General features: G+C 31.8%; 1 protein-coding gene across 14 annotated transcripts; it reads right to left on the bottom strand.

Annotated features, from left to right (window-relative positions):
* Positions 1–843: 843 nt before the first annotated feature.
* On the bottom strand, positions 844–7493 carry LOC124371188 (pre-mRNA-splicing factor CWC22-like). Of its 14 annotated transcripts, XM_046829504.1 has the most exons (11): positions 7380–7493; positions 5832–5992; positions 5677–5724; positions 5518–5569; positions 5367–5410; positions 5190–5237; positions 4940–4987; positions 4763–4810; positions 4513–4560; positions 4261–4308; positions 844–1022 (listed from the first exon to the last, which is right to left on the bottom strand). In XM_046829504.1, the coding sequence occupies exons 2-11, from the start codon at positions 5983–5985 to the stop codon at positions 988–990; spliced, it is 573 nt and encodes a 190-aa protein (XP_046685460.1). In that variant the 5' UTR covers positions 5986–5992; positions 7380–7493; the 3' UTR covers positions 844–987. The 14 variants fall into 14 exon arrangements, with proteins under 14 accessions (XP_046685460.1, XP_046685461.1, XP_046685466.1 ...); XM_046829505.1 differs by lacking the exon at positions 4261–4308; XM_046829510.1 differs by lacking the exon at positions 4513–4560.
* Positions 7494–12711: the final 5218 nt, after the last annotated feature.

Raw genomic sequence — 12711 nt, 5'->3', positions numbered from 1 at the left:
TCAGTTTCTGTGTCATGACTAAATAGATTCATTCTGGAGAACAGGAACTGCTAACTTCAGAGACCAGCTTGCTGTAGTAAATCATTATTAATATTAGCATTAGAAATTTAACAAATTAATTAATTAACGTTGGAAATCATAATATGATTTAAATTGTGTTTCTCTATTACTCATTCAAAATAATTATTAGGTTCAACTATTGGACCAGCTACATAGTTGTATAATAATACAACACAACACACACACACACACACACACACACATTTTGCTTAATATGTAACAGTTTTTTTTTTTTAATATAAAAATCTGATATTTTGAGGTTCCTTTCTCCACGTTTATCGTTACTGAAAATACTTATCGTTTTCTGTACTAATAGTGTCTCCACATTGGACAGTCATGGCTAACTTTAAATATAAAACCGTAAAAAGATTGTATAAATTATCCTCTATGTGATGCACACTTTAAAGGAGATGAACACAGCACTCAGTATTTAGTTTCTGGTACCTCCTCCTCAAACAAAGCAGCGAGGCGAGATACCGCAGGTTAAATCTTGGTTATATCCTCACTTCATAAAATCGGACTGAATGTGTGAATCGCCCGAACTGTGTTTTCTGCCGGTGTAATCGATTACGGTGAATTGACATTTTCAGGATGTATTAACATAAGTATAGCCAGGCTATAAGATTACTTACTTACTGGTCTCCTCCGTATAGATTGTAAAGAAAAAAAATCGTTGAAAAACATTCAGGGTTGCAAGGTGACTAAATGTCGATGTCTCCATTTTCATGTTAGACTTAAATTATTACATCTGTGTTCAATTTAGGAAAATAAAGAACCACCAAGTCGTAAACAGAACTATTCACAAATTTCATAAAACAAGGCAAAGTACAAACAAGCAGAATGTGGCCTTAGAGCTGCGACCCAAGGCCAATCTTGAGCTGCTACAGTACTAACGTCTCTGCACGATGACGGAGGCCAACAATCCTCTCAGTGCACCAGTCTGCCCTTGTCGTTAACTATTTCTATAAAATTTCATAGTGATTATACAGCATTTATCACAAAGTACAAGAATAAAGGCTAAGAACAAACAAGTATAAGTTGGGTTAGAGCTGCAATACAATAAGCTACTGTAATACTATTTTGCTGGGCACCGTGGCTTTAGGCCAACACAGACGAGATCCTGGAGGACGTACTGGCGCTTGACTGCAATTGGTGATAAATTGTTCTAATTTTATAAGGTTTTATCTTGATTATACGTTATTATTAACAAAGTACATAGAACTTTACAAAATGCACAGAGACACACCATAGGCCTAGAACTACGACATCTCGTGGTCAATCTCGAGCTACTAGTTCACATGAGGGCAATGGTAATAAGGATATTTTCATAGTTTCTGTTCTCCTCTGTTGGTTACGACAATTTGTACCTATTTTTGAACAGATATTCAGTACATCATGCACTTTTAATTACAAGAAACAAATGTTGGTATGTAAATAATTTTCTAACATTTGAATTTAAATATTAAATTAATAACGAATTTAAAAAAGACAATAATTTTAGACAAGAATAATAATTTTTTTTATTTTTATCGCTTTTATTTGGATTATAATTTACGGATTAAGCTAGTGTTACCGGCAAAATATAAATAAAGAAATCATAAGTATGAGTTACTCCAGTAAGATATGAAACATTTACAATACAATTTAAATAAATAATTAATATGTCAAGTTTTATATTATTTTATATAAAACATATTTTTCAATTGCCTACTGAATGAATATCCGCTATTTACGCAGCAATTTATTTTTTAATGCCGAAACGATGCGATTCTCAATAAAATATATAACGTAATATATTATAATAAAATTAATCGGCATCAATTAGTTCTGTTTAAATAAAACAGGAAACCCAGTGTTCATTTTTTAATTGTTGAGATCTCAGAACTCTTTATCATTAACACACTGATTTAATTAAACGTAGAAACAGAAGATAAATTATAAATATAACCACGAAAGTATTTTAAACCTTTTGATTGCCTTGATTTTAAAATTAATTGAAGTACGATTACATTTTTTTTTATTTATCAAATTCGTAATTTGGTTGAAATTTTCCCGTAAATGATAAATTCCTTTTAGGCCGAAGCAACTCAAAATATTATTACTATTATTGGACCATCAACGAACTTGAGAAGTGAATCTGTAATCACGTACAACCTAACGTAACATACACTAATCGTAGCTGAATAGACGTGATGCGTTTTCCTTGAGGAATGATGTTTATCCGACAATCACGTAATCGTAAACTAGGTTCCCATTCCCTCTTAACCTTAGAACACTACTGTGCGTAAATTTTACGTATATGCGTCATGTTTATAGTCTCACGTAGCCTACACTCCCCTCCAACCTTCCGGTTTAAGCTTTGGGCAGTGCTTCTACTGATCAATGGTCGTTCGTCCTCCGAAGTGTAAGGGTGTGTTTAGTTCTATTTCTTATCTCAATATTGATTTTTATTTAGGCCGTGTGTCAATTTTACGTAGCGGTAGTATTTCTTGATAAAAAATACGTATATTTTACGCATAAGTGTGTATAGTAAAATAAGTAACTAAACCTATTTTAGGTTGTTTTTTGGTAAATAAAAGTCTTGGAGTTATTAGAAAATTTGTAGGCTGTTTGGAAAGGATGAGTTTCTATGGCATTGTAGATATTAAGATAAGGTTAGGAAAACACCATGTATCACACATGCACGCATTACACACACGCTTAAACACACACATCATCACCTTAAGTAATCAAATAGACAAGAAAATACACAAACACAATACACAGGCATGAAAATAAACCTTTACATAACCTAAAAAACAAAAATAAACATGCTACGTAAAATTTACATGTCGGTAGTAACAAAGGTATATCTAAACACGGTAGTGTTGTAAGGTTAAAAATTATTTACTTACAGGTGCTAAAAAAATAACAAAATATGCTTCAATTTAGTATCTGATTAGGACTAAATGTGCACGTTCCTAAAGCTATAGTGAAAAAATACCAAAGAAATGTTCTCTTGGAAATATAACAATCTTATAGCGAATTTTCGTAACATTTAGTTCAGTTCTGTTAACCCTCCAACTGGCGGTCATTTTTTCCTGTAGTGGCGGCATGTTTTCGAGCCTCGTGCAAGGGTTTAAAAAAAAATGTATTAAAAATATAAATTAAAAGTAATATATAGAAGTATATATTTTTGTGTTCAGAATTAAACATATAATAATATTAGTATTTAAATTTTGCCTTAAAAAAATGTTTACTAAAAATTGTTTTCCATGAAATTCAAAATTTACATTTTTTTTAATTTGGGGGGGACCATACCTAGTAAACCAAGTTATAGTAAGAAAACTATAAAAGTGAGATTGCCATTTTGTGTCAAATTTATTCTAGTTTCAGAAACACATAAGCATTATACAAATTTATGAAACTATAATAACACTATATAACAAAAAGCAGCGATGCGCATAAATTGTGAAAATAGGGTGTATATGTAAGATTTTGCTAATAAAAGTTTTACTAATACAGTTTTACTTCAATACATGTTAGATTGCATATTTTATTACTCAGAATGAAGTTAACTATACAGCAGTAGTAAAATAAATTCCATAACTTTTTTTTGAAGAGTCGAAAAAGTTTCATTTTGTCATTACTCAAAACTTTTGCGAAATATTCTCGAGAAATTTATTTATTCTAATCTAAAATATATTTATTTGCACTACTGCAATATTTAACAATTCACTACACACTAAACACAACACTAAAACACAAATAAATCTACTAAAACTTACTAATAAACACGACTCGTCACATCAACAACTCAGACGGCATCGACAACATGGCGGTCACAATGAATTGCATCATCTTCTTTTACGTTCAAAACTACGAACTTGGTACGTTGAAACTACAATACAAAGAGGAATAAAACTATAGTATTCCTTAGGCTTTTTTCCCCGAATCCAATGGTGCATGAATCGAATCGATACGTTGCCGGAATATACTGTAATGAGTGATTATGCAAGGGAATGTTTGTTCATCAAACTTTTGACGAACAACAATCCACAATGGGTTGTGTCCATCAAAATTTTGATGAACAACATTATGAGGGTTAACAAGTCAATTGTTGGGATATTTAGCTCTGAACCGATTATATTATTGTTTAAATTATGCTATCGTATTATAAAGTACTTATTCTGTATTAATATTACTAATTTGAATACCTACCAAAACTCACATCTCGTTTACCCGGCGGCCCGTCTCCTGATTGTCCATCTGGAAAAGCGAACATTTCATTATCCCCAGAAACTGAAAATTAATATTCTTACTGCACCTTTTCGTAACATTTAGCTCAGTTCTGCTAAAAATTAAATTTTTAAGGAGATATTTAGCTCTGCATTGTGTATTTTATTGTTTAAATTGTGCTATCATATTATAAAGTACTTTGTCTGTATTAATATTACTAATTTGAATACCTACCAAAACTCACATCTCTTTTACCAGGCGGCCCGTCTCCTGATTGCCCATCTGGAAAAGCAAACATTTCATTATCCTCAGAAACTGAACATATAACATTCCAGTGCCTTTTCATAACATTTAGTTCAGTTCTGCTAACAATTCAATTGTTAAGGAGATATTTAGCTCTGCACTGTGTATATTATTGTTTACGTTATGCTAACATATTATAAAACACTTAGGCAGTATTAATATTACTAATTTGAATACCTACCAAAACTCACATCTCGTTTACCAGGCGGCCCGTCTCCTGATTGCCTATCTGGAAAAGCGAACATTTCATTATCCTCAGAAACTGAAAATATTATTATATTACTATCATATTATAAATTACTTAGTCTGTATAATATTACTAATTTGAATACCTACCAAAACTCACATCTCGTTTTACCAAAACTCACATCTCGTTTACCAGGCGGCCCGTCTCCTGATTGCCTATCTGGAAAAGCGAACATTTCATTATACTCAGAAACTGAAAATATAACATTCCAGTGCCTTTTCATAACATTTATTTCAGTTCTGCTAACAATTCAATTGTTAAGGAGATATTTAGCTCTGCACTGTGTATATTATTGTTTACGTTATGCTAACATATTATAAAATACTTAGGCAGTATTAATATTACTAATTTGAATACCTACCAAAACTCACATCTCGTTTACCAGGCGGCCCGTCTCCTGATTGCCTATCTGGAAAAGCGAACATTTCATTATACTCAGAAACTGAAAAGCTCTGCACTGTGTATATTATTGTTTACGTTATGCTAACATATTATAAAATACTTAGGCAGTATTAATATTACTAATTTGAATACCTACCAAAACTCACATCTCTTTTACCAGGCGGCCCGTCTCCTGATTGCCTATCTGGAAAAGCGAACATTTCATTATCCTCAGAAACTGAAAATATTATTATATTATTATCATATTATAAATTACTTACTCTGTATAATATTACTAATTTGAATACCTATCAAAACTCACATCTCTTTTACCAGGCGGCCCGTCTCCTGATTGCCTATCTGGAAAAGCGAACATTTCATTATCCTCAGAAACTGAAAATATTATTATATTATTATCATATTATAAATTACTTACTCTGTTTAATATTACTAATTTGAATACCTACCAAAACTCACATCTCGTTTACCAGGCGGCCCGTCTCCTGATTGCCTATCTGGAAAAGCGAACATTTCATTATCCTCAGAAACTGGAAATATTATTATATTATTATCATATTATAAATTACTTACTCTGTATAATATTACTAATTTGAATACCTACCAAAACTCACATCTCGTTTACCAGGCGGCCCGTCTCCTGATTTCCCATCTAGGAAGGCGAACAATTCATTATCCTCAGTTTTTAGTTGTGATGATGGGATAACCTCCATCAGGACCATGCAGAGACTCACGAATAGCATTACAGACGACATCATGGTTTCACTGCAACAGACAGATGTATTTCTTGAGTAACATTATGGGTCTTGAGGCGGAGGAAACAGGTCTGCGGTTTATGAGGCTCACGACTAGCACTAAAGACGACATCATGGTTTCACTGCAACAGACAGATGTATTTCTTGAGTAACAATTATGGGCCTTGAGGTAGAGGAAACAGGTCTGCGGTTTATGAGGCTCACGACTAGGACTACAGACGACATCATGGTTTCACTGCAACAGACAGATGTATTTCTTTAGTAACATTATGGGCCTTGAGGAGGAGGAAACAGGTCTGCGGTTTATGAGGCTCACGACTAGCACTACAGACGACATCATGGTTTCACTGCAACAGACAGATGTATTTCTTGAGTAACATTATGGGCCTTGAGGCGGAGGAAACAGGTCTGCGGTCGATGAGGCTCCCGACTAGCAATACACACCACGTCAGGGCTTTATTGCAACAGAGAGATATATGTGATTAGTACCAAAATGGGAGTATTTGTAGCTAGAAAAAGTTCTGAGCTTGTAGAGCCACAACTACTACCCCTTAAAAATAACTAAAAAATAATTATTAAGAATGTTTCTTTTGTAATAATGATTTTGCAATAAGTTTGCCTTGTTTTTAAATTTCTTCTAACATGCTTTTTAAAAAACGTAAGAAAATTCAATCAATCAATCAATACAATTTTCATTTTCCAACCACTAATCCCTCTGGTCCAATTGTAAATGCTCTAATTCTGTACGCTTCAGAACTAGCTGAAGCTCTGGTGTGCAAATTAATAAGTTGAATGGCAGTAGATGACCAGTATCACGCAAGTCCTGAAATATTGTTTAACCTAGAAACTACTAATACAAAATTGAAAATAGGCATGGTGTTGGTCCTTCACGAAACTTATTTCTATAAGTGTAGCATATCTAACATTTTCACTATAACGTTTGCATTTACTCATTTGGAGATTTATCGTAAAAATGAAGGTTTTAGATTTTTCGAATTAAGTGATGTTTAAAACACACACACACACACACACACACACACACACACACACACACACACACACACACACATATATACTTTTTAATGGAGTATTGTATTTATTCAAACAATATTTTGAAACAACTGAATCATGTGATTTGTTGCAAATTTAGATATAAAGCTAACAACTCTAATTTATCATATAGTTTAAGGCTCTTTAGGCTTACGTCTTAACACTAAAACCATCTACTACCCTTTATAAGCATGTACAGGAATTTCAACTTCTGTAAGGATGTCCTTTTTTATTATAAGCCCTCCAAAACTAAGTTTCTGGTAAACTGTTAGTTCTAATTAATTTAAACCCCGTTTACAGTAATAAGTAATAAAAGTAAAGTGGTACATTTGCTTATATTGACTTACCCAAAGACAGGGACTGTAGTTTATAATGAACGTTTGATTATTCACTGTTTTATATACACAGATTGCACGTGTTTGTGTAGTTCATAATTATCTATGTCCTATTTGCTGCAGATCATCACCATTTATTCTCTATCTAAATATCGTACTACTAAAAAACTATTGAAAGAATAATTACTACTAAAAGTTGTTCCAGATCGTAAAGTTTATGTTTTTCCATTGCGATCATGTGATTAATAATTTTGTGATTAAATTACGCCTTGCCGATATTTATAAAATTTAATTTTGTTGGATAACTTAAAGTGAATTGTAACAAAATTGTAATTGTAATTATTTTAAATGCCCAGTTAAAGGTGAAACAGCAAATAGATCGTTTCCTATTCTTAAACAGCTATGAGTAATTAATACAAAGGTTTATAGCTATGAAAGTTGCAGTGGTTGGAAAGATATACTCAATTAAATATAAAGATGTTCATGTAGGCGGAACGCTTACTGTGCGCATTAAAGTAAAGATACGTGTAAACATTTATTACTGAAACAGGTCCACATATATTTTTCATAGTCAAGGTCACAATTAATTTAAATTGTAATGTTTTAAAAATGAATAAGTTTTTTAATATCTATTCAACGTAATTTTATAAGAAGAACAGAGCTTGAATTTTTCTCCCTAGTAAAAAATACAAGGGAAAAAGTTCACTAAATTTCACACGAATCGAGTCGTCGATAGCTAAATGAACCAAATATATAAGTTATCCTATTCATACAAACCCCCATAAATTGGTATACTTTTATGGAGGGCTAGAAGAGGGACCTGTTTAAACCTACTTTTATATTCTTACATTCTCCAACAAACTTATCTCTTATCCAAAATTTGTCCTTGCAAACCGACACTTGCGTTAAAAAGATGAAGTATGTCGGTTTCAAAAAGTTTAACACCAGTTTTGAATGTTTAAAACTCTAAACAGCTCTAATTTAAATAATAATCTAAATATCGTGAAATGTTAAGATATTGAAACTCTAGGTAGCAGTAAAGCGTCTTCTCATAAGTTGTTTGTACCTATTCTAAAACTAGTATAATTAAAAAAGAAACATATTTTTAAGTAGTGGTACTTGCGAAACATTAATATCAAACTTGCACACATTATACTTGGAATAAATGCAGTTGAAATGTAACAGTTTTACGTAAATATTTTTATTTTTATCAAAATGTTTGGGACTTTCACGTTACTTATTAAATTCTTTGACATTGTCAAAATACATGTTTCAGCTTACATGCAAATATCCCAACCATTGATGTCACAGTGTAATGTAAACAATATTGTAGAACGGGCAATTTTCGCCTCCTGGAAAAGTAATACAATTTTAATACACGATACCCAGTGTGTGGGAAGCTTGTAGTAGCCGTAAATCAATTTCAGGACAACAACTAATCCCCTTAGCTAGATTAAGTTGCGTACACATTCTTAGTTCCGATCTTAAATAATAATATATAAGTTTGCTGTGTTTTAACTCCTCCTAAATACAATATCTATCTTATTATTTTTTTATCATAATGTTAATTATATTATGTTATAATGAATAGTATTAGCATTAATAATACCTTATATTATTGAGCCACTGATGGTGTATAATAGTAGGCAAGTTCTTTGCCGCACTTTATAGTTTAAGTTTCTTTGCACCTTTAACCATACATTTTATGGTTTTTTGATACTTGAGGAAGAGGATGGATTTCAATTCTCGAAACGCACTGTTATATTTCACAACATATATCAAGCAACGTCGAGCGTTACTGCTGCTTGGATTCGTGACCACTGAGCGATCCTGTCCGTGCAAGCAGTCAACCTGCCCGGCCATTGGTTGGTGGTTCGGAACTCACCTTTATGCCGTTGATGTCCAATTTAAGTTTTAAAAACGACTCTTACAGGTATGGAAGAGGGTTGTCGTTGGAAAAAAATAATTTATAATGTTCCTTCTGTTTGCTTTTATTTTACAAATGTCAAAGGAACAAAACACTTTGTTGTAGTAGCGCCGATACTATATGAAAACAGTATCAGACTGTAACATCTGTCATCCAGTAGCCAACTCGTCTCCAAGGAAACAGAATAGCAAATGAGACGGATTCAATTGTTTTATATACCACCAGTAAAGATGTATATAACTACGCTTTTAAAGAATATCTTGCTGTTGGAAGTATGCTTGATTGTTTAGTTTAACGAACTTTATGTAATATTATTATCTCTGTAAACGTAATAAATGTTAACTAAACTTGGTTATGAAGAAAATTAGGTTTAGGCATGCATTTAAATTCGACTTTTTTAACACAATTTCATCTTCAAGGGGATTTACCTTATTATTTCTTTCATCAGTTACTTAGATAGCGCATAGAATATATTTAAAGTAGGTACTAATTTATAAAAAAAGTAATGATAAATTGTCAGCTGCAGTAGGAAAAACAATACCATACACAATTAAAATATCTTAATAAATACATATATCTGTAAACCATTATAGACAATAAGGCGATATCAATTTGGTTTTTACAATGAGCAACTGCCTAATAAATGCTTGTTTAGAGACCAGCTTACACTAAGAAAATAGACAAAATTAATGTAATAAACGCAAATGTAATGCGTTTATAGATAGGCAATCACATAACATGAACCCGGTTTAAAGTAAATATTTGTGTTTACATAAAGTAGTTAGGTTGTAGGTAAACACGTGAAACGTACTTAAAAAAAAACTACTTAATATCCATGGAAGCATCAAAGGAAAAGTAAATTAATTCAAAACTTATGTGTTCAATATTCATTCAACATACAGTACGTAATACATCGGCTAGAATAAGGTGGGATGGCTAAAGCTAGGTCCAGGACTTACATGGATGAATTAATCTTATTATTTAGGGGAAGTTTCTCCTCATATTATCTCTTGTTAGCCAACGCAGTTTACAACCTAATTAATTACAGCACAAATACTGGAATAGTAATGTTAATGGTGTAAAACGAATTTTTATCTTTGTATATGTTTTAAATTCATGAGTTTTCTTGTTTCGTAGAAATTATCCTTAACCAATTAGTTCTGTTAATAATTTCTATGTAAATACTAGTCCTTACAAGCTGTTGTTTTTAATTCTGTATGTAACAAAAAAGTACAGAAAGAATTTAATCAGAATATAGTTCTTCAAACTTTGCTTCCACATAAACACTACGCATTTTATATCGCATATTTGATGTAAATTTAAAATGTAAGGGGAGATTTATTTCCTAAAATATATCTGTCAGAAATTTCTCTAGCAATTTCAAGTAACATAAATATAGACCTTACCTTGAAAAAGTTATGTGATTGCAGGTTAATGATTAAACTTGTAAGTAAAGTATGAATATTTATTATATTTAATATTGTCTAAAACTGTGTTGACCAGTTTTGATAGACATATGGTCTATAATGTTCGAGGTCTTCACGTAGTTATTAAATTTAACACCAGAATCTCTTTTGCAGTACAAGATATAACATATAGAAGTGGTAAGTGAAGAAAAATATATTTCCAAATCACTTTACGAATTTGAATTTTACTGTAACTGATAATTATTTTACTTCTGTTTCATGGCAAACTATAATGAAATTAGAAAATATGAGATCACTCTGCAGGAATGAATATTACCATAATGATCATAGAATGCATCCTAATTAATATTTTGAATTGAAAGACAATATTAATAAATCCTAGAACCCGCTAAAATTTTAACGTTTAATTGCCTTATGGAGTATTTTAAGTTACGATCCTTGGGTTTTCTTATGCGTCGTGAGGAGGGATAGGTGCAGTTAAGCATTGTACAGAAGATAGCATGGTTTTGTAAAGGCCTGGGATTTGTCATAGCTTAAACTGGAAGAGAGAGTCTAATAATATATAAACTGGAATGTTTGACAATATTGGTACTAATATTTGGCTGAAAAGGGCTAATTTAGTCTTTCCATATCCTGATACAGCTGTATAAAGGTGGATATAACTACCACTTACGTGTCTGACTGCTCGTAATAAAATTACTATTTTAGATAAACATATTGCTTCAAGATTTTTACTTCTTTTATTACCAGACCAATGCTAGTGTTGGCTGAAGATAAATTTCATTTCATTTCAACTTTTACAAAATTTTTAGCTGCTAGCTTCTACTCGTAAGTGCTTCGCTCCTAGACTAGAAAATAAATACAAACAAATCTTGTTGTTATATATATAAGAACGTCCCTTGTGGAAGACATATTGACGCTGTTATTAAAAGAACCCAGGTGATATGTCCCCTACAGCAGTACACATTAAAATTACTTATATCCATGGAAACAACAATACAAAGGTCAGACATTTCAATGTGTTTGAACTGTTCAGTAGTACATTCAAAAGTCAATCTAACCGCAGCACCTCGGGGAACCACCGAACAAGGAACACGATGTGAGGCTTAGAGAGAGAACCAGGACCAGGACCTAAAGTGAGTTATTTTTATTGTCAATAAATCATAATTTCTGCTCTCACTATCTCATGACATTCAAAGTACTAAGTTTACATCCTGGTTTTATCTAACATTTATCAGCATAAATCATTAGACCTGTGCCTATATCATTGGGTATAAATAAATAATAACATATATAAATATGTTACGAAAATAGTAACGTGATTAAAATTAAACAGATATTTATGTTTGGTGACATTTTAAATACTTTCATATCTCGCATATTGATGATTACTATACAAAATAAATCCCACTGGTGTATTATCAGTTATATTTTCTCTTTATGCTGTTTTTAATTCTCCATTACCAAAAGCGAGCCTATAGAATCAACTTAATATTTTCCGGCCTTAAGATACTGAACGGCCTTATGAATTTTGAATCTGATTTTCACAGTTGATAGAAACATAGTATTTTTTTCAAGATAATCATTTCCTTAGCTATGACTCAGAGATATCTTCCCGTTATTCGGTAGTAGAATAAACTAACAGTGAACTAAGTAGTGTATAATAACTGACAAATTGTAAGAAAGACCAACTAAATGATGGATAACTGCTTAAATGTAGTAATTTGCATACTTGTAAACAGTTTATGAAGCAAACAATAGTTTAATCCATTTTGTTTAGTTCTTTCCCACTCTACTTGATACAAAAATTGCACAGTATAAGTCCATTGCCATTTGAAACATTTCACTTAAACTAAATTATAATTTTTCGTTTCATAAAAATAATTTTACATAATATAGCAACATTAATGCAACATATCAATATTAATTATAGCATATCAATGCAAAAGGTGTACTTGGACATCTATTGGGCACATGCTGAAGGAATAAT

Source organism: Homalodisca vitripennis, unplaced genomic scaffold, assembly GCF_021130785.1.
Source record: "Homalodisca vitripennis isolate AUS2020 unplaced genomic scaffold, UT_GWSS_2.1 ScUCBcl_1057;HRSCAF=4192, whole genome shotgun sequence".
Taxonomy (NCBI): Eukaryota; Metazoa; Arthropoda; class Insecta; order Hemiptera; family Cicadellidae; genus Homalodisca; species Homalodisca vitripennis.
The sequence above is the reverse complement of the archived record's forward strand: the minus strand, read 5'-3'. Positions and strand labels throughout refer to the sequence as shown.

Excerpts from the sequence above, each read along its gene's own strand:
- LOC124371188 (XM_046829504.1), bottom strand. The coding sequence starts at position 5,985 with ATGATGTCGTCTGTAATGCTATTCGTGAGTCTCTGCATGGTCCTGATG. Across the intron at positions 4,988-5,189 it reads TAAACGAGATGTGAGTTTTG|ATAGGCAATCAGGAGACGGG; the intron begins GTAGGTATTCAA and ends TCGCTTTTCCAG. Across the intron at positions 1,023-4,260 it reads TAAACGAGATGTGAGTTTTG|AAATAGTTAACGACAAGGGC; the intron begins GTAGGTATTCAA and ends GAAATTTTATAG.